Source organism: Nannospalax galili, unplaced genomic scaffold (assembly GCF_000622305.1).
Source record: "Nannospalax galili isolate Female #2095 unplaced genomic scaffold, S.galili_v1.0 scaffold146, whole genome shotgun sequence".
Classification (NCBI taxonomy): domain Eukaryota; kingdom Metazoa; phylum Chordata; class Mammalia; order Rodentia; family Spalacidae; genus Nannospalax; species Nannospalax galili.
Genome location: NW_008357929.1, coordinates 9,791,780 through 9,813,976, shown reverse-complemented (window position 1 = coordinate 9,813,976; position 22,197 = coordinate 9,791,780). Strand labels below are relative to the sequence as shown.

General features: G+C 48.4%; 1 protein-coding gene across 3 annotated transcripts in view; it reads right to left on the bottom strand.

Moving 5' to 3' along the window:
- Positions 1–22,197, bottom strand: part of Kif1c (kinesin family member 1C) — a 28,778-nt gene extending 6,581 nt beyond the window's left edge. Inside the window, exons 1-18 of one of the 3 annotated variants that reach the window (XM_008855940.1) lie at positions 22,012–22,197; positions 20,223–20,338; positions 19,851–19,983; positions 19,359–19,435; positions 18,788–18,967; positions 17,904–17,969; positions 17,361–17,539; positions 17,165–17,276; positions 16,775–16,852; positions 16,566–16,631; positions 16,402–16,477; positions 15,169–15,247; positions 14,830–14,975; positions 13,520–13,689; positions 13,270–13,349; positions 13,101–13,176; positions 4,752–4,831; positions 3,827–3,921 (exon numbers count right to left, since the gene is read on the bottom strand). In XM_008855940.1, coding sequence (XP_008854162.1) covers positions 3,827–3,921; positions 4,752–4,831; positions 13,101–13,176; positions 13,270–13,349; positions 13,520–13,689; positions 14,830–14,975; positions 15,169–15,247; positions 16,402–16,477; positions 16,566–16,631; positions 16,775–16,852; positions 17,165–17,276; positions 17,361–17,539; positions 17,904–17,969; positions 18,788–18,967; positions 19,359–19,435; positions 19,851–19,956 — 1,666 coding nt within the window. In that variant the 5' untranslated portion in view covers positions 19,957–19,983; positions 20,223–20,338; positions 22,012–22,197. The remainder of the gene's footprint in view (positions 1–3,826; positions 3,922–4,751; positions 4,832–13,100; positions 13,177–13,269; positions 13,350–13,519; positions 13,690–14,829; positions 14,976–15,168; positions 15,248–16,401; positions 16,478–16,565; positions 16,632–16,774; positions 16,853–17,164; positions 17,277–17,360; positions 17,540–17,903; positions 17,970–18,787; positions 18,968–19,358; positions 19,436–19,850; positions 19,984–20,222; positions 20,339–22,011) is intronic. The other 2 variants (XM_017795056.2, XM_008855941.3) reach the window with 2 other exon arrangements.

Sequence of the window (22,197 nt, the reverse complement as noted above, 5' to 3'; positions counted from 1 at the left end):
TATGGACTATTCTAAAACTGATGTAGAGAGAGGGCAAAGATGGCACAAAGGCGCTCAGCTTAGGGGTAGAGGACAAGAAAGGTTTATGTGACAGTGGAAACTTCCCAGCAGATGCTTTGAAGCATGACTTAAAGGCTTCAATGAGCTGAAATGATGGCGAAAAGGTAGACTGGGAGAGAGATACCTAAGGGCATCACTGTGTCTAGGAACAGCCAACGGGACAGGAAGGGAGCTAGTTTATCATACTTTTACTTCTGTATCTCTCACCATGCCCCAATACACATCCATTAATTTCACAAACATATTATGCTCCTATCATATGCCAGGCACTATTTTATTAGATCTTGGGACTTAAAAAGCAAGAATCCCTGCTTTCACAGAACTCAAACTGGCTGGCAAGGCAGATAATAAACAAGATAATTTAGGGACAGCAAGATGGTTCAGTGGGTAAAGGCACTTGCTGCAAAGCCTGATGTCTTGCGTTCAATCCCCTGAACTCACATGGCAGTAGGAGAGAACTGACTCCTACAAGTTGTCCTTTGACGGTCACATACACACTGTAGCACACATGTGCCCACATATATACAAAATACATGCTAAAATACAACTTTAAACAGAATACTTTAAAGTCATTTAATTCTAACAGTTTTTAAAACCATGAAATCTAACGTTTTCTCTAAAGGATGGAACAGGTATTATGGAAAGAAAATGGGCCCAGGTGAGAGGACTGCTCCAGGCTGGTCAGGGCAGCCTACTCTCTACTCTCTCTTGTTGAGACAGGGTCTCGTGTAGCTGAGGATGACCTTGAATAGATTCTCCTGTTTCCACCTCCTAAGTGTTGTGACTACAGGTAGGTACCACCACACCTGATTCTGTGCAGTGCTGGGAGACTGAACTGAGGGCTTCATCTATGCTAGGCAAGCATGCTACCAACTAAGCTTGATCTCCAATCCACCTCCCTGTTCTTTAACCTGCAGGAACCTGGAAGCCCCTGCAATCTGACAATCTGTGCCAGAGTCCAGTTCTGCTACTTTCTAGCTGTGTTATCTTGGATAAATCACCTAACCTGAAAGCCTCAGTTCTGTCACCTGTGAACTAGGTGAGAAAACTCAGAGAGAAAAGTAGATGATCAGTAAGTAGTAACTGTTCCATGTCCAGGATGCACATCTTCTTTGTCCATCTCTGGTCAAGTCTTAAGTCTGCTGTAAGAATAAAAGCCCGGGAGCTAGAGACATGGCTCACAGTTAAGAGCATTTGCTGCTCCTATGGAAGACCCAAGTTCGGTTCCCAGTACCCATATGATAGCTAACAACCGTCCATAACTATAGTTTCAAGGAATTCAATGCATTCTTGGGGCCTGTGTGGCATATGCTTAGTGGCACTTACATACATGCAGGTAAAACACTCATACACATAAAAAATTTAAAAACAAAAACAACTAAAAGCCCAGGGGCTAGGGAGATGGCTCAATGGTTAAGAGCTCTTGCTGCTCCTGCAGAGGACCTGAGTTCAATTTCTAGCACCCATACTGGGTGACTTAAAACCACCTCTAACTCCCACTCCAGTGGAATTTGAAGCCTCTGCAAGCCCCTACACTCTTGTTCACATGTGTGTGGACAAACACACACCCTATAATTTAAAAATAATAAAAATAAATCTTACCACACACACACACACACACACACACACACACACACACACACACAACTAGCCCAGGCAGTCTAACCCTTTGGAGCACAAAACATTGGCTACTTTTCATTGTGATTTATTTAGCAGTCTTGTACATGCTATATCTGTCATCTCCCCAAACACACTATACACTCCTGTAACATGGGCTTGCCCAGGCCTCACATGGCTTTAATATCTCCCTCCCGTGTAACAACCGCAGAACAGGAACTTGGCAACAACTCACTGATCTGAACTGATTCAGCAGCTTTCAGCCCAAAATGCAGGAAGCACTTGCTCACCACTGAGGACCTGAACCAGACTAGAATGACTGCGTCAGTCTGCTGACCTGAACCAAACTGAAACCCAATGTCTTAAACCTGAGCTGTAAGCCACATAATGGTTTTCTTTTCTTTCTTTTTTTTGTTTTTTGTTTTTTATCTTTTTGAGACAGGGTCTCCCTGTAGCCCCAGCTGACCTGGAACTCACTGTGTAGACCAAGCTGGCCTTGAACTCACAGAGATCTGCCTGCCTCTGCCTCCCGAGTGCTGGGATTAAAGGCGTGCACCACCACGCCCGGCTCTTTTCTATTTTTCAAAAGGATCTCTATACACTGCCCAGCAAACTCCTGGGCTCAGGCAATCCTCCTATTTTAGCCTCCCAAGTAGCTCTGACTACAGGCTAGTGCACCATGGCTGGCTAGTTCTTAATTGCTGGTAGGGCTGAGGAGAAGGTGCAGACAGTAAAGCACCTGTAGCACAAGAATAGGACCTAAGTTTGTACCCAGTACCTATACATAAGCCTGGTGTGGTGGTGCACAACTGTAATGGGAGTGCTGGCGGGAATGGAAACAGGACCTGATCTCTGGAGCTCACTGGCCAGCCAGTCTAGCCAAATCTGTGAGCTCTAGGTTCACTGAGAGACCCTGTCTCAAAAAATAAGGTGAACAACTGAGGAAGACACCAATGTCAATCTCTGGTCATTAAACATGCACAAGTGCATATGTAAACTCACAAAAAGTACTGAGAACCAGGTACTGAGCCTGTAATCCTAGCACTTGGTAGGCTGAGCCAATAGGATTAGGAGTTTGAGGCCAATCTAGGCTACACAGAGAGACACAAAGACAAACACAAAATGTATTGGGGTCAAAGGCTCAAGAGCAGAACACAGGGCTCAGTGGTAGTGCTTGCCCAGCAGGCACATAGCTGAAGCCCTGGGTTAAATTCCCAGCAGCACAGAACAGGCAAACACCCTAAACTATACAATGGCTTTTAAAAAATATTTTATTTATTACTTTCATTTTTTTATGTGTCTGAGTATATTGCCTGCATGCATGTAAGTGCATTCGTGTCATGCAGTGTTTGCAGAGGTCAGAAGAGGGTGTTGCATTCCCCTGGAACTGGAGCTACAACAGTTGTTAGCCACCATGTGGGTGCTAACCAGTGCTCTTAACCACTGAGCCATCTCTCCAGCTCCCTGTACAGTATTTTTTGTTGTTTTCTGAGACAGAGTCTTACTATATAGCCCTGGCTGGTCTGGAACTCATTATTTAGACCAGGCTGTCCTCTAACTCACAGAGATCCACCTACCTCTGCCTCCCAAGTGCTAGGATTAAAGGCATGTGCTACCATTGCTGGCTTAAGGTCTCGTTGATATGTCAAACAAGCTATCACCCTGACAGCCTCTGATTCTTAAAAACTTTATGGCCATATTAAGGATTAAATTTCCAAAATCTTTGGAACCACAGACACCTAGGTCCTTCAACTCAGAAACCTTTGTCATCATGGCTGCATCAACCTAAGCTTTCCAGAGAGACAAATTCAGACTCCCCTTTGAAACAGGTTTCAAACACAATGACCATGGTGCTCTTGGAAGAAAAAAATTTGAAGAAGGCTGTATTTTCATTTCCTTATCACCAAAATCCTACCCTCTAGTATGCAACAGTGTGCCACTTCTGCCTAAGACCTTAGCTGCTCCCCACTAAATGCAAAGCCAGCGCACCACCCCCACACTGCTTACCCATGAGCTGAGTTTCAGAGGGTAAGGAGGCATCCTTCCTCTATATGGCTATACTTTCCAGTAACAGGCTCAGGCCTCTGTGTGATGAACACAAGACCTTCCTCTCCATCTAGCCACCCGACTCTCACCTCCCAGCCATTACCTTCTCCATCTGGCTGAGGAATGCTGCGGAAGAGACAATGTTGCTCCCGGATGAACTGTCCAGTCAGTTTGATGTCCACATCTACCTGGCCAACCCTGGGGAAGAAATGGCCATTTTCTAAGCATGGCTGATATCTGCTAAGTACCGCCAGAGCACCAACTCAACAAGTCATGTGGCACCATTCCCACTTCACACACAAGAAGTTGGGATTCAGAGACAGAAACTTGCCAAAGTTACATAGCTAAGCAACAGTGAAGCTGGGATTTAAGCCCAGGTCTTCCAGCACAATATTTGGCAAAGGGAAAAAGGACAGCCTGAAATGGATGGGCACTCAGTCCTTTAACTACAGGAGGCCTTGGGCCCTGGGGCTTTGTAAGCATCAGCCATTCAAGTCACTTGCCCCAAACCTGAAACTTGCCCCTGGACAACATAGGGCCAGACCATGTTTCCCTTTCCCTTTTCTCTTCCCCAGGGAGGGTCTCAGTAAGGGACACCAAGGAATGGTATTAGAGGCTAAGAAAACAGTGATCCATTTCCTATTAGCTCTTCTGCCCCAGTAAACCAAAAGTCATCCCCCCATGCCAGATGGTCCCAAGAAACATCAACCCTTCACTAAATTGGAGGAAAGAGAATACCTGCTGAGCAGGTGGGCTCAACAGCTTGTCAAGAAGCTGGGAAGGGAGCTTGGGCATGGTGGTGTACACCTGTAATCCCAGCACCTTGAGGCTACAAGACCCTGTCTTAAAAAAAAAAAAAAAAAAAAAAAACTGGGAGAGCTATCAGAGCTGTGGGAAGAAGCTGTCCAGACTAGGGTGTCTCCAGTGGCCACTAGGAAAAAAGAACTACCAACAACCAATCTGACAGTCCTTCTGCAGTAACACCCCAAAAGGAGAGGCCACCCCAGGAGACCACTAAGCGTATTTACCTGGTGACACCATCTTTGATGTGATAAAGCAGACATTCAGACATCAAGGGGTCTTCATTCAGGTTTACCAGGTGGGGAGTCTGAGGGTACAGGAGGTGGACAGGGATGAAGGCTCTTAACAGCCAGCCAGGGTGGCCACAGAGAGGAAGGCAGCAAAGCAGTGTGGGTGTTCATCCCTTGGTGATCATCCTACCCTTGCCAGTGGGGAGCTCACTACCCTCCTTCCTGCCTTGAGGAGCACCTCCGGTTTCCCCTCTCACACAAACAGTCTCTTCTCATAACTGGGCCTTAAAAAAACACCCCCACCAGGTCAGTAACCCTTCCTGAGGCCTCTCCTTTGTAGGGACCTCAAGACCTCAGGCTCCCCGACTACAAGGTTCAGATTCTACTTGCACTGCCCTCTTCTCTGTATTCCTACTATTCCCCAGACCCATCATTTCTTTCCTCAAAATCTACCTTGAGCCAGGCATAGTGGTGCACACCTTTAATCCTGACACTTGGGAGGCAGAGGCAGGAGTTCAAGGCCAGCTGGGGCTACAAGGGAGACCCTGTCTCAAAAATCAAGTGTCACTTCAATTTAAAACTGAAACAGGAGTTCAGCATGATAGTGCATGCCTGCAATTCCTGCACTCAGGAGGCAGAGGCAAGAGGGTTACATGTTCCAGGCCAGCCTAGAGTACATATTAAGACCCTATCTCAAAAATTTTAAAGTAATAAAAACGAAGCAAGAAAATGTGTTCTTACAGTAGACTCACTCTCTCTCATGGCCTCTTCCCTCCCTGGGCCCACTCACCTGAGGCCAGCAACTGACTGGTGCTGTCCCAGCCCATATAGCCTGCCTCCCTGACCAAATCCACCCCAACTGCTTCCTGGCCTTCTAGCTAAGATTAAGTATAAAATCTACCCAAACACCTGATCATTACACTGCCACTACCCTTCTCCTCCACAGCACCTTTTCCTGATTTGTCTCTTTACAGCATTCCTGTCACCCTCATACAGGACTTGTTCTGTCCATCCCTTCGCATGCCACTGGGCTGCCACTGCAGGAAAAGGCCCCTCCCTGTGGCTGCTGCCTCAGCCCACACCCTCTGTACCATCCTGCTTCAGGGCTGCATGACTTTGACCTCTCGTAAGGCTTCCCAGCCTCCGATCCTAACTACACGATGGCTGTATCATCGCTTTCCCACTGAGACCTCGCCAGTTGGCACCCCATGCCCATCTGACTTGAGTTCTGCATTTCATTCTGGCTTCCCTGGGCCTCCTCCATATCAGGGTCCCAGCCCACAGGTCCAAACCCCTTTTGAGAGTCTCCTCCCCAAATCTGTGCTCCTGCCCAGATGACTGCTGAGCACTCCAGAAGCACGTCTTCTGCATCCCTAGCTGCTAGTCCTTGCCATGTGCCCACACCTAGATGAGCCTATCACCATCCCCGGCCCACACCCCCCACCTGCCAAAATCAATCATTTTCTTCATGCCCCTCTAGGTCTGTCTCAAATGCCAATTCTGCCATGAAGCTTTCCCTAAGCTTCCCCATCATTCTACAAGAATTTACTGCACCTTTCTAGTTTACCTCAGTGAAATCTGGGTGGGAAACAGACATCAGTCAGACCCAGTTGTGGCTGCCTGTTAGTAAGGAAATCAAAACCAACTTAGAAAAGGCAAGACTTGATGTGGAAACACTGTTGATTATAAATGAGAAAAACAGAGCTTGGGCATGGTGGTGCACGCCTTTAATCCCAGCACTTGGGAGGCAGGCAGAAGCAGGTGGACCTTTGTGAGTTCGAGGCCAGCCTGCTCTACAAAGCAAGTTCCAGGTCAGCTGGGGCTACAGGGAGACCCTGTCTCAAAAAATCAAAAAACAAAAAACAAAACAAAACAAAACAAAAGTCAAGTGCAGAGCTAGGAGAGTTCAGGACATTGGAAGACTTCATGGGTTAAGCACCATGGGGTAGTTCTATGAGAACAAGGAAGGCACGGGCATGCAGAAGAGGTTCCAGGGGAAAAGAGTTTGGTAGAAACACAGAGGCTGAAAAGCAGAGGGCATAAGGGAAAACAGGCAGGAGTAGAGGCCCAAGATTTCTTTGGGATCTACTCTGCACAGCAGGAGTCCAGGACTGTGTCCAGGGTCTCTGCCTACTCCTTCCAAGGCACCCCACAACTGCTGCTGCCATACCCCCCTCAAGGGACACTCATGTCTCCTCCCTACACTACAGTGTCACACCTGCCTTGGGACTGGCAGACACTGATGGGCTCTGACAGCAGAAAGCAATTTATCCCTGGAGAAAGGAGACATGATTTAGGGCAGTGCTTTTCAACTTCTGCTCAGCCCTGGAACTCTTTGTTCAAGTGAAACCTTATCTAGAAGCCTAGGATATCAAGCCAATAAGCAAGGAGCCAATCAGCCCAGACAGAGGGCAAGGAACCCAGAGTCTGGTCCTGTCTCCCCTCCCCACTTTAGCCCTTGAAAAGGAAACTTGGGAGTCAGATTTGAAAATCACAAGTCCTCAGGCTTGAGGGTAGATGTCCCAGCAAGAGGGGGCTTTTCCTTAGAGTGCTTGCTCTAAGACAAACTTTAACTTTACCCAACTCTCCACCTGACTATTCCTAGGTTAGAGAAAGCCCTACCAAACCCATTTCCTGAGTAAGTCTAAGTTTTCCCATCTGAAATACATAGGCCTTGGAAATGTCTGAGAAAATGTTCATGCTCACCATCTTAAGAAAAATGCAAACACAAACTACCCCAAGACACCTTTTCACCAGTCACACTGACAAAGGTCAAAAAGTATGATGAACAAAGGGTTTTGAAAAGGATGAGGGAAGCCAGGCACAGTGACACATATCTGTAATTGCTGCACTTGGGAGAAAGAGGCAGGAGGATCAGAAGTTCAATGCCAACATCAACTACACAGTAAGTTCAGCACCAACACAGTCTACTATCAGGTCCGAGTCTAGCCTGAGCTACACAAGACCATGTTTCAAAGAAAAAGGTGAAGGAAAATGGGCTCCTTTACAGGTTGCTCTTGGGAGTATAATAAACTGACCTGGTTATTATCTTCAGAGGGCACTTCAGTAATATAAACCAGAATTTTATTTTATTTATTTTTAATATTTTAATATATTACTTGTGTATACATGTATATTACTTGTGTATACATGTAAGGATGCAGGAGCATCACAGTACATGTGCGAAGGGCAGAGGACAACTATTAAAAGTCAGTTCTCGCTAGGTGTGGTGGTGCACACCTTTGGTCCCAGCCCCTTGGGAGGCAGAAGCAGGCAGATCTCTGTGAGTTCAAGGACAGCCTGGTCCCCATAGCGAGTTCCAGACTAGCTGGGGCTACAGGGAGCCCGTGTCTCAAAAAAGACAAAAAAAAAAAAAGTCCGTTCTCTCCTTCTACCATGTGGGTTGCAGGGTTCAAACTCAAGTCATCAGGCTTAGTAGCAAGGATCTTGCCCACCCCAAAATTTTAGAGCGTCAGCTGGGTGTCCTGGCTTATGCCTGCAGTCCTAGCACTTGGGAGTTTGAGAGTCTAGACTACACAGTGAGTTCTGGGCAAGCCTGAGCTATATGAGTATGTAGGTCAAAAAATTAAAAAGGGGGCAGTGGTATGTGTAAACATACTTAAAAAGGTGTGAGAAAAGGGGCAGGAGCAATGGATCAGCAGTTAAAGAGCACTTGCTGCTCTGCTAGAGGATCCAAGTTTGGTTCTCAGCACCCACTTACATTAGGTGGCTTATGACTGCCTGTAACTCCAGCTCCAGAAGATCTGATGCCTTCTAGCCTTCTCAGGCACCCACACATACACATACATATAAATTGAAAAATAAAAATAAATCTTAAAGCCAGGCATGGTGTCACATGCCTTTAATCCCAGCACTCAGGAGGCAGAGACAGGTTGATCTCTGTGAGTACAAGGCCAGCCTGGTCTACACGGCAAGTTCCAGGCCAGTTGGGGCTACAGGGAGACCCTGTTTCAAAACCAAGAAACAAAACAAAACAAGAACTAAAAGGGTACTATTGAAGTTCAAAAAACTATTTCTAAGAATCTATTTTTTTTTTTTTGCAGGGGCGGGGGTTGTTTGGTTGGTTGGTTTTAGTTTTTTAAGACTGGGTCTCATTATGTAGCCCTGGGTAGCCTGGAACCCTAGACCAGGCTGGCCTCAAAATCTACCTGCCTCTGCTGGAATTCAAGGCATGTGCTGCCATGCCCAGTTTAAGAAACCATTCTTACAAATAATAATTTTTCTTTTTTTAAGATAAAGCATCACTATGTAGTTCTGCTGGTCTGAAACACTTGACAATCTTCCTGCCTCAGCTTCCTGGGTACTGAGACTACAGGGATGTATCATGATGCCCACCTTTTGACAACACCTATTTATGAGATTATCAACTGTAGCACTGTTTATGGCATCAAAGAATGTGAAAACCTAAATGCCTACAAGTAGGAAGCTAGCTAAATAAATTACCTGCATCTACACAAAAGAATATTCCGGGGGGGGGGGGACCAACAAGGTAACCTTTAAAATAACTATGTGTGCAAGCACTACTGTTAACAGAGTGAAGCCAGGTCCAGTGAGATGGCTCAGTGGGTAAAGGCACTTGTGTGCAGGCCTGGCAACCTGAGTTCCATCCCCAAAACCCAAGTGTACCCATTAGTTTTAACTGTCAACTTGGCATAACCTAGAATCATCGGGGAAGAGCGTCTCAATGGGGAATTATCTAGATCATGTTGGCCTGTGGGCATGTCCGTGTCCGTGGGGATTGTCTTGTTAGCTGACGTAGGAAGATCCAGCCCATTGCGGTTGACCCATTTCCCAGACAGGGGGTCATGAACCGCTAAGACAGGAAAAAGCTAAATGAGAGCAGCACAACAGCAAGGATGCGTTTATTCTCTTTGCTTTTGACTGGGTCTGACTGACTTGAGTTCCTATCTGGCATCCCCCAAATCATGGACTATTAACTTGGAACTGTAAGCTGAATAAACCCTTGCCTCCCTTATGTTGCTTTTGTTCAGTGTGTTTTATCACAGCAACAGAATAAAACTAGAACACCATGTCATAAAGATAGAAGGCGAGAACTCCACAAAGTTGTTCTCTGGCCTCCACATGTATACAGTCGCACACCAAGTGCACATGTACATGTACACACACACTTTAAAAAAATTTTTTAGAGGCTAGAGAGATGGTTCAGTGGTTAAGAGCACTGGCTGCTCTTGCAGAGGACCCAGGTTCAGTTCCCAGGACCCACGTGGTGGCTAACAATTGTCTGTAACTCCATTTCCAGGGGATCTGACCCCTTCTTCTGACCTCTGTGGGCATTGTACAACACAGATGCACTTACATCCATGCAGGCAATATACTCATCACATAAAAAAATAACATTTGAAAATATTGTTTTAATGAGGGGAGGCAGCAGGATGACTCAGCTGGTAAAGGCACTTGCTACTAAGTCTAACAACCTGAGTTCAATCCCTGTAACCACATGGTGGAAGGAGAGAAGCAACTCCCACAAGCTGCCCTCTGACTTCCATATGACACCCATGTACCCACACATACCATGTAAACCCACAAATAATGTAATAAAAGAATGAGGTCATGTATATATTCATGTAATTATTTCTATAACACATCAGAGTATGCACTAACCACTTGTAGGAGAGCACATTAGGAAATGATAAATGGAGGTTGCTTCTGAGAGGTAAACTGAGGGTAGAAAAGAAAGAGACTGACTTTTTACTGTATTCACCTTCTGGTACTATTTGAACGCTCTCCCTGGAATGTACTACCTTTACCAGAACAGCAAAAAACCAGAACTTCTCCCTGCAATCTGGGACGAAATGTCTACTGCATCTGTTTCCCTATCCCTTTCTCCTTTTCCTCCACCCCTGCCACTGGGCGGAAGTATCCAAGTACCAACATCCAAAGGCGGGGAGAGCTAACCCATCCTCCCAAGACAGGGCTGGGTTCTAAGAGGGTCTAACTTCCTCAGGGGATACCAAAGCCCTAGGTACCCAGCCTGGACTAGACCTCTCAACCTGGCCTGCTACCACTAATTATCCACCCATACATCTCTCCCTTGCTGTAGTTTAGGCAATACGAAAAGCCCTCTCCTCTTCTCAGAACAAGTGTTCTGGATTTTCTAGATGGACTTGACCTTACAGAATAAAGTAAGCCTCCTTCCAGTAGTCTACCACCTCTTTGTGGCAGTCTCTAATGACTAGCCAGAGCAGTATGCCTGATTTAGGGCCTGATCCTAGTCTGCGTTGCATCATGAACCAGACAGGATAGGCTGGTTCACTGGTGGGACTGGAAGTTCCTGCTCTGTTCAAAGTGACCTCCACATTCTCCCTCAATCAGTATGCACCAGTCAGCTGTGCTGGCTTGTTTTTTGTTATTGTGGGTTGTTTCGTCTGTTGTTTTGTCTGTCCGTCTGTCTTTCTCTCTGAGAATTTAACCCAGGGCCTTGCACATATTGGACAACAACTCTACCACTGAACTACATCTCTAGCTTTTATATTTTTGACATAGGATCTGACTCCATAGCTCAAGCTAACATTGAATTTGAGATCCTCTTATCTTTGCCCTCTACTCTCCAGGTGCTAAGATTATAGACATGTGCCACATCTGGCATCTGGCTGACTTTCCATAGCCAGTGTTCATTCTAACTGATCAGTGTTGTGCTAGTTGGCTAAGTGTTTTTATTATTTCTGTGCCCAACTGAGCCTGATCACTCTTGCCTAGCTTCTCAGTAAAACTTTCTGAGCACCTACCACCTATCAGGCATGTGTCAGGCGCTGTGTCCCATGTAGCCTAACATATATCCCAGCTTGTTTAATCTCACACTGTCCCTACCCTCTCCATCCAAGTCTGTCCATCTTTCAGGCTCCATTTCACAAACCACCTTCCTCAAGAACCCAACTACTATAAATCCAGATCACACTGATGCTTCCACCTACAGCCAACACTGCTGCATTTGTAATCACTGTCCAGTCATGCTCATTCTTCCTCCACTCCCTTTCCAGTCATCTTTTCCTGTTATACTTCTGTAAAAAAGCTTTTTTGTAGGCTGGGCATGGTGGCACACACCTTTAATCCCAGCACTGGGGAGGTAGAGGCAGGCGGATCTCTGTGAGTTTAAGGCCAGCCTGGTCTACACAGTGAGTTCCAGGACAGCTGGGGCTACAGGGAGACCCTGTCTCAAAAAGACCAAAAAAAAAAAAAAAAAAAAGCTTTTTTGTTTACTTTTTAATTATGTGAGTGGGTCTGTGAACCTGATTGCAGTGCCCTTAGAGGCCAGAAGACAGGTGGTTACAGGCAGCTGTGAGCTGCCTAATGCGGGTGTTACAAACCAAACTCAAGTCCTCTGGAAGAGCAGTACCTGCTCCTATCCACTATACCATCTCTCTAGATGATGGAGGGACAAGTCAGAGGCTCAAAGGGAGAAATCAGGGTTAGAGCTCCTACCCTGGATACATCCAACCCTCTTCTTCCAGTTTCCCCCATAACCCCTAGTGATGCTTTTAAGGTTTTTTTGTTTTGTTTTGTTTTGTTTTTGAGATGGTCTCACTTTGTAGCCCTGGCTAGCCTAGAACTTACTATGGCGATCCACCTGCCTCTACATCCCAAGTGGTGGGATTAAAGGTGTACACCACAACACTTGGCCCTAGTCATTCTTTTAAAACATGTTTTTCAATTAACTTTTCAAGCAGGTAGGTAGCACAGGCATTGGGCACAAAATTCAAATGATACAAAAAAATATAGATGCCGGGCATGGTGGCGCATGCCTTTAATCCCAGCATTCAGGAGGCAGAGGCAGGCAAATCTCTTTGAGTTCAAGGCCAGCCTGGTCTACATAGTGAGTTCCAGGACAGCTGGGGCTACAGAGAGACCCTGTCTCAAAAAGACCAAAAAAATTAAAATAAATAAATAGAATGACTAAGTCTCTACCCCCAACCAATCTCCAGTTTTCCAGCTCCCTCACTCTCTCCTGAGATAACCACCCTCTGTGTAAGTCCTGAGAAAAGTTCTGTGCATGTACCTAAAAACCTAGATTCCAAGCAGCTTTTACAGTCCCTTGTGGGTAGAGTCTACTATCTTTCAGTGGACTCTAGAATCCCTAGCCATGGACATTTAATAACCACTGAACTCTCTAGCTATCTGATGGAGAAGACAGAGATGGCCATATAACACAGACAGAAGGTGGTAGGGAAGGGAACAGGGATGATGGAAGGATAAGTCAGAGGCTCAAAGGGAAAAACCAGGGTTAGAGCTCCCACCCTGCCACACACAACCCTCTCCTTCCAGCATCCAGAGAGCTCTCTAGGCCTCTTCACCTGATCCCTCACATACCTTCTTTGGCGAGAAGACACCCACGGTTCCCCCGTCCTCCCGGACGGCCACCCCCATCTCAGCCAACAATGCTTCTCTGTGGGCAAAAGAAAGGCAAATGTCAATCTTATCATTGCTACCCACAACCTCCCCTGCAGAGATATCAGCTGTACACCCTAGCACCTCATACCTTTCCATCCTCAGAGCTTCTGTCTTTCGAAGCTTTTCCTCCCAAGTCTCATTTAGCTCAGCTATGATCTTCTCTGTCTCCTAGGGGGCACAAGACAGGCAGAAGGCAGAGTTCAGGACAGTTGGGAACCAACACCTGCCACAGAGACCAAGGCACTCCTAGGATTCTTTCCTTCACTTCAGCCTCAGTTTTGGAAAAAGTAAATTCCCAGCAGACCCCAGACTAACCCTTGCCAGCTCCAGCTTCCCACCTGTAGTCTCTCCATAGCCTCCTCAGGCCCAATCTGGGGCTCAGCACTGGGGGAGAATGAGGGCTCCAGCTCCCCATTGTGTGCAGGGGGAGACGAGGGTGAAGCTGGAGCAGGGGGAGATGATACAGCTGGCAGAGCACCTCCAGGACTCCCCTCTTCCACCTTCAGGCCTAGGAGGTTTGAGAAAGGCAAAAAGGCCAAGATGGATCTGATCAGAGACTTAGAGAAGGTCAAGAGCATCACAGAGAACTGCAGAAACCATCTGTGCAACCTCCTACCAGGTAAGGAGCCCTCCTAAACAGTGCTAAAACTAGCCTGTACCCCACAGATGAAGCACTTAGTATGGCATGAGGTGAAGCAGCCAGTTCTTTTCATAGTTAATGGCTTCCACAGTCAGAAAGCTCTCAGCTGTGCTGAGCTGTAAAGTGCACAGCATCACATGTATCTGTTTTTTGCTTTAAGTTCTGCCTCTGGGATAAGGTGCCATACTGCTTTCCTTTAGCAAAACAACTCATCTACCTTCTCTCCCAAGAACACCCTTATTCCTCCCACACTATCCCTCGGCACCCTATTCTCAATGGGATGGACCTTAAGACTGAACACAGGGTCTGAACTTGACCCAGTAAATGTGGATTATGAATCTTCTCACATGGATGCTGATTCTTGCCAGTGAGGCTGAGTGCTACATTTCAGAAACCATTTCACTGCTATTGATCTTACTGTCAACTAAAACCCTGAGGTTGCCAAGCATGGTGATAAATGCCTATAATGGGAACATTTGGGAGGCTGAGACAGGAGGATAATGAGTGCACAGCAGGCTGGACTACATAGTGAGACCTTGTCTCAAACCAAAAAAAGACAGCTGGGCATTGTGGCTCACTCTTATAATCCCAGCACTTGGCAGCCTGAAGGAGGAACTGCAAAAAGGTTACAGTCAGCCTTGGTTACATGTATCAAGATCCTGTCTCAAAAAATAAAGCAAAACAAGAAAAGAAAAGCTTGTCGTGTGTAAGAATTCCTACAAGATAGATGCTCAGCAGCATCGTTCTCCTTTGTGAATCATAAATGCAGGACTTATCACATATTCCTTGTACCTGCCATCTTAGTAGTTTGAGAAGCCTGTCAAGTTCCTTTGGATTCTGACTCTCCCTGAGAGACTAAGTCTGTTCAGAACCATATGACCAGAAGATACAAGTGTCTTCTCCATGGTGGGTAGACCATCCCACATTCCAAAAGTGGGCAAAGTCAAGGAAGGAGAGATGGGGTAGACTAAAAGGCCTCCCTGAACTGCCCCTCCTCTGTACCCCTACCTCCCAGAGCAGAGGCTGAGAGTCCCTGAGCCAACAGCAGCTCCCGCAACCGGGCCACCTCCTCCTGCAGTTCTCGGATCAGTCGGGCATTGGGGTCCTCATTAATAACAGCATTGCAACGGATCTGCTTGGTGCGGTCTGCATACCTAGGTAAGGAACAATCAGGACTGGTGAGGGCAGGCCCAGGAGACCCTGCAGTCTGACTATTTCCTGCTCATCCTCCCAGATCTCAAAATATTGTGGTAGGGCTAAGAGTTCACCTGCTTCATAAATAACTAGTTTCTGAGCACCTGGCACTTTTGGTATGCTGCCCCATCCCTACCAAAGCTGAAACACCACCTGAGGGTGCTGAGCGTCTCCTCATAATTGATGTCAGCAGGACTCAAGGCTGCTATCATTGCTGTGCGTGAGTTCCCACCTAGGAACAAAGAGGATGAGAAAGCTATAGGTAAGCTGGGGCCTAAGAAAAGTCAGACCAAATGAAGTGGGGCTTGCCTGTAACCACTGCACTCAGGAGGTAGAAGCAAGAGGATCACAATTCAAGGCCAGCCTGGGCTACATAAAACCCTGTCTCAAATAAATTAATTTAACTAAAAAAGAAAGGGGAAAAAAAAGAAAAAAGAAAAACAAAACAAAACAAAAAAAAACACGAAGGCATGGTGGTGCATACCTTTAATCCCAGCACTTGGGAGGCAGAGGCAAATAGATCTCTGAGATTGAAGTCAGTCTAGTCTATATAGCAAGTTCCAGGCCAGTTGGGGCAGGAAGATCCTGTCTCAAAAAACAGCCAAAATAAAATATAAAACAAAAGCCAGAATGGGCCATAAAGCCACAGGAACCTAATGCCTAGGCAAAGGTCTGAGAGGTCATTCTTGAGGCAGGATAAAGCCGAAAACTGTGGAGCCAATCAGGAAGTTCAGTAGTTATAGGGAAATGTGAGGCCAGGAAGACATCGGGTATCTGTGGGCAGTCTTAGGTCTGTGGGAGGGGGATGACCTCAACAGTGGTTTGGGGTCAGGGAGGGGTTGGATTAAATAAGTCAGTGAGGCCCCTGGCTTGGCAGAGTGTGGCTGTGATCTCAGCATAGGAAACTTCACTTCTCCCTAAATTAGGGGGAGAAAGACCGGGACAACACTGACTAGATTAGAAAGTGTAGGGGTGGCAAGAGGTATCAGATGTATCAAAGAGGGTTAGTGGGCTGAGAGTGGTGGTGTATGCATTAATCCCAACACTTAGGAGAGCAGAAGCAGGAGAGACTTTATGAGTTTGAGGCCAGACTGATCTACATATCAAACTCCAGGCCAGCCAGGGCTACATAGTAAAACCCCAAAGTAAAAAACAAAACAAAACAAAAAAACAGCCAGGCATGGTGGCACACGCCTTTAATCCCAGCACTCAGGAGGCAGAGGCAGGTGGATCTCTATGAGTTCAAGGCCAGCCTGGTCTACATAGTGAGTTCCAGGCCAGCTGGAGCTACAGGGAAACCCTGTCTCAAAAAGACCAAAAAAAAAAGAAGTGGGGGGTTAGTGGGATGGTGGCAGGGTCAACAAAGAGGGAGAAAGTACCCCTCACCCAAATTCTCCTTGAGCAGCCAAGTGAGCACAGAATCTCTGTAAGGGATAAAATCCGACTTCCGCTTCTTTGATTGCTGGGGGTAAAGGAGGAAGGCAGTCAGAGTGGGCCATTCTCTGTGCCCCCTTTCCTGAGCCTTTTCTCTTCCCAACCCCAGGGCTTACCAAATCTGCCAGGGCTGAGATCACCTTCCCTAGAGTAGTCAGGGACTTATTGATGTTAGCACCTTCCTGGGAAAGAACGAGGAATGCTACCAATCAGATACATAGCTCCTCTCCACTTTGCAGGCAGGAGTCCCAGGGGATGATGAGCAACCTCCCTCCCCACAGAGCCCCCAACAAGGTGCCCATCCATCCCTCCAATGCATCCTCACCTTTAGACGCATGCCCCGGGCCCCTGAGGAGTCAGCCCGCTCACTCCCGGCAAGGTCCACCAAACTGATCTTACTGACCTGAGGTGGGAGGTAGAAGGTGACAGGTAGGTAAGGGATGGGAAGACAAATTTACTCATTCATGTGTTCATTTATTCACTTACAAATATTTCTAGGCCCACTGTGTGCCAGGACAAGGAACACAGTGGGACCTGAGCCCTACCCTGAGAACCCTAGCAAGGACAAGCAAGCAAACAGGTTATAACACACTATCTGACAGGCAGGTAGAGAGGGCTATGGAAGCCCTGAGGAGGTATCGTCAAACATAGGTGTAGAGAGACCACCCAAACCCGTTCTATCACATCATGGTCCCCATTTGGGAGAAATCCGTACCTTCTCTGAATCTAGCCCAGTAAGCTGGTCATGGGAGCGCTGCGTGAAGACAATAGTGAAGACAGCATGGGAACGGCTGCTGGTCTCATTCATATTAGTGGCAGCCACAGTCCTGGAGTTAAAAGGAGAAGTCACAAGGTCCTGCCCCTCACTTTCCCAATTTTGGCTCCCTTCCCTCTCTGTCAGCCTGCCTCACCGCGCCTTATTTCCACAGTCCATGAGGTCGGCAATGTCTGCGTATGAGGTCACAGCCAATTTAGACAGATCTTGCACGTAGGGGCCCAGGATGGGGTGCTCCCGAACCCGCAGAGAGCCTCGACTCTTAGGGTTCAAGAGGTCTCGTACTCGCTCACAATAGATCTCCATATAGCTCACCTGAGTGGGAGAGGCAAACAGGAAGTGAGGAAGACAACAGTGACACTGCCAGCGAAACTGAGTGTGAACTCCACTACACTGGACAGAGGCAACTGCCGCTCAGGTGGAGTAGGCATGGTGTTAAGACTAAACATGCTGGCTCACTGATCCTTCCATCAACCCAAGCAGGTGGGTCTGATCATTAGCATCATATAGATGAACATACTCAGGAGCTACAAGCCTAAATCACTGTCCAAAGTCACAAGTTAAGTCACCAGCAGAGCCAGAATTAGATCCCAGGCTGAATCACTTTGTTTTTCTGCCTCTTGGCCCAGGGACACCAGCCCCCCCCCACACACACACACACACCAAGACTGGGGCTTACCTCCACAGAATAGGAAAGCTGAGTGCTCTGGTTCTCATTAACACGAGAGAAGAGGTCCTCACAGAGCTGGAGGGGGATACAGAGAAGCTCCTGTCCAGGGCACACTTGTAGTTCCCAGCCCCAGGCCAGACCTTGTCCCAGGTGACCCAGTATAACCCTTTCCACAGCCCTGAGGGAGGGATGGGTCCCATTTTATAGATGGGAAAACAACCTCTGAGAGGTTCATATTTCTCTAGGGTCACAAGCTAGTGTTCACAGACGCAAACCCAGATACTCTGTTCCCTACAGTCTGTGTGCAAGACACTACAGAACATGGCCAGGGATAATCATGGACAACTTTCAGTAATCCACAAGTACAGTTAATACTATCTGCAGTACAGAAGTTCATAGGGGAGTTGCACTGAAATATAATTAGGAAACACAGTAAGATAGTAGGAAGCAGGGGTAAAACCATGGCCTACACTCAAGACTCTCTAATGTTTCAAGTTTTTTTTTTTTAATTTTTATTTATGTGTGTGTGAACATATGCATGCCTGTGGGGCCAGAAGAAGAGGGTGTTGGATTCCCTTGGAGGTGATGTTACAGGAAGTTTTGAGCCACCAGAAACCAAACTCAGGGCCTCTGAAAAGCAGCAAGTGCTCTTAACTGCTGAGACACCTCTCTAGCCCCAAAGCTCTCTCTGTCAATGCCTTGAGCCTTGTCTCTGGTGAGAGAAAAGCCTCTCTCCCCAAACATCCCTGGGTGTTAGGTTGTAGCCAATCCTTATACCCCATCATATTCCAAATCACTAACAGCCCCAGAGCCAGGTCTTGGGGCTCATAATCCTTAGAGCCTTGTCCTTCTTTCCCTGTAGCAACTGATGACATTCTTGCCCTAGCATGTACCTGAGGCACAATGCCCTGCTGCCCTGGCTCTTGCCGTCCCATCATGGTATAGGACTTTCCAGCCCCTGTCTGCCCATAGGCGAAGATGCACACATTGTAGCCTTCAAAAGCATGGAGCAACATTTCTTCTCCGATGTCTTGATACACCTGCTGTTGAGATGCAAACTGCGGATCCTCCACCTAGGTGAAATGGACGCCAAGAAAGACAGCTGGAGCCCTGGATTAGTTTGTTCTTTGTGTCTATGGCCCAAGAGTCTTGCTATACCAATGGCAATTGCCCAAAGGTCCTCTGTCCTGCTCCCCGACCTCCCCAGAACCCCCACCCCAACTCCATCATTCTTATCCCCGAAGATTTTATCTAGCAGCCTGCTGGTCCTAATTACATTGAAAGAGTCTACCTTCTCCTCTAGGACCCAATCACAACCTAGGGGCACCACTCAGGCCAACCCAGGACTTGTTCTCCCATTCCAGTCCCCTAGACAGCCTTACTTCCCAGCAACGCCTCTTCCCCAAGACACAAATCCCCTGTTCCCCCATGACTTAGCCCTTTCTCCAGTCCCAATAGCCTCACCGAAGTATGTGACCAATAGGAATAGTCAAAGGTGAAGCTTTTGGGGGCATCCTTGCTCTGTTTTGGATTGATGATGGCTGAGGGGGCAGGAAAACACAAAGAAGGGAAAGTTAAGGTCAGGTATTCCCAACCTCTGCCCACTCTCCTGCTAGCCCCTAGGATCTAAGCTTCTACTCCCCATCTCTGTCCTAATACATCTCTCCCCTTTAATACTCCCCACCCCCTCCAGTCACCAAAGCTAATTTTGGCTTCACAGGACCCGCCCCCACTGAGCTGCCTCCCTGGATTGGGCAATGGAGGGCTGCTGGCCAACATTCCCCCTCCCAGGGACAGGAACATGGAAAGGCCAGCCTGCTCCACCCCCTCCCTTACAACTAGCACCTGCTCTGTGCCCAGCACAGCCCTCCTCCTGGTTCAGTTCAGCAGGCCTGGCCTGTACTGCAGGCCTGATCTTCTCCTCTTATGCCCAGCCAGGCCTCTAGACTCACTCACAGGTGGTGCTGCCCTGCATGCTGACCACACACTTGGCATCCTGGCTGGTTTCACGGGCATTGAAGGGCCGAACCCTCACTGCCACTTTCACGGAGGCACCAGCCATAGCTTCAGAAACTCCCACCCTCCTCAGCTAGAGGACAGAATAAAAAAGATAGAGTCACTGAGAGAACTCAGACAATACCTCCCAACCTTCTTGAGATCATCTCTCCCTACCCTACCACAATTAGCTACCCATCCCCACAAGGCCTCAGTTCCTGCTCTCTGGTCTTCCTCCCAATGTCACTGTCTTGAGGGGCTCCCCAAAGTATTCTTGCCTCTCTCCCCAGCCCAATCCCAGCTTACAGGGACCTGGGCCATCACCCCAGTTACCTGGCGTCCTGGCCCCAGATTAGGGGGGCTGTATCAGTTCTGGCTGCCACCGGCCCTTGTATGGGAAGCCCCATCCTACACTTGGGACCACGCCAGCAGGGGCTGTAGGGGAAACCCTGGTTAGGGGGAAGAGTGGTTAGTAGGCACCTGTAGCTGCAGAAGTCTGTCTGGGGTTGTGTTTGGAGGACTGGGGGTAGGGAAATGTTAGGAAAGGTAAGGATAGCTGCCCCTCTGAAGTGGCTGAATGCAATGTGAATCCAAGGGCAGGGACGGACAGTGATATTTTTATTCCTAGTCACTCACAAGTATACTGAGAAGGGGGGAGACAGAAAGAGAGAGAAGAAAGAGACTGGACAGAGGGTAATTCAGAGAAGCAGACAAATGGGCAGAAACACTGAAGGAGGCAGGAGGGGGAGAAGAGGGACAGAAAAGTCACAGACACCAAGAAAACAAGAGAAATAAGACAAAAGACAAAATTGAGGTCATGCTATAAGGGAAAGAATGGCAGGAGAAAAGGAAGGAAGACATAGAATACCAAACCCAGAGATGTTGAAAAGGCAGGGAGAGGGCTCCAGGATGAAAGCACATACTGAAAGCTCAGAAAAGAGATAAGAGACAAAATCCTAATCATAAAATCCTAATCTAGAATTCTCCTCTAGGGTCCCAAGTGAGAGATAGAAACCAGTCAACACATATGAGGCAGGGGCTACTGATGGGCAAAGTCCAAGGGCTAGCCTTACAGCTTGGAATGAGAATCCACAGGGCCTGTCTAGTGATCCCCAAACCCCTTGCCCAGCCCCCAGTACTTCCTCAGGATCCAGGACAATGGGCAGGGGAGGGTGGGGTCATCCTGTATCCATAATATCAACCCCCAGGACTCCACTGCAGAATACCTGTAACTTGGGGGGGGGGCTTCCTGAAAGGGGAGAAAAAGGAAAGGAAACAGGCTGGTCCTAACCCCAGCCTGGGGCTAGCGCTATCGTGTCCACTGCCCTGGGGAAAGTGCCAGGCTACATACAGCCTAGGAATGTGGGTGATCCGGGTGCCCACACCCTGGGAGGAGAGTGAGCAGCCCACGCCTACGGAAAGCAGGGTGAGGGCTTATGGCAGGGGTTCAGGGACATCACATCCCCACCTGTAGCCCCAAAGAACCTAGTCCAACTTCTGTCATGCTGGGCCTCACCTCACCAGCCTTCCCGGGCAGAGCATGGGAAGAGTGAAGGGGCTGTTCTATCCTACCGCAGGAAGGGAGTAGCTAAAATCACAGGGGCTGGCTCGGGAAGAAGAGCCCTGACCCCACCCCCACCAGACCCTTACCAGGGTAGAGAAGGACACTGGTGGGGACACGCAAAGTGACATCGCTGCAGATAAAAAAACAGGAATAGGGTGGCAAAGCTAAAGGGTGGCGGGATAAGGAAACAGGGTCCAGAGTTTGCTGGTGCAGCTTTAAGGGCGCACTGGGGTACAGGGAGGAGCCCACGGCTGGGGTGGGGCCTACCGACCCGAAAGGGGGCCTCGGGTCACCTGCACCTTGCCCACACGCAAGTTCTTCACCAGGCCTGTCCTCTCTGTGCGGCCATGAGTTCCCCGTCCTCCAGTCCAGCCAACCGACGGCTGCCTGGGCCCTGGCACCTCTCTGCGCCTCCGCGGGATAAATAGCACATGATCCGAGCTCTAGCGCCCAGCCGGCCCGGCCGGGTGGCGCAAACGGGACCCGGCTGCCCGCCCGCCCGTCGGCCCAGTGCATTCCTCCGCGGGCGTCCCCTCCCTGCCACCCACGGGCTCTCACCTCTTCGCGGCGGGGCTCCCGGAGCAGCTCGGCTGACTGCAAAGGGACAAACTTTCCGGGAAGCGTGAGGCGGGAGACGGGGAGATCCGAGGTCGGTTCGGGGCTGCCTCCGCCCCTCGCCGGGTCCCCGGGCAGCGGGCGGCGGACTCACGCCCCGGGGATGGCAGCAGTAGCGGCGCCTGCGGC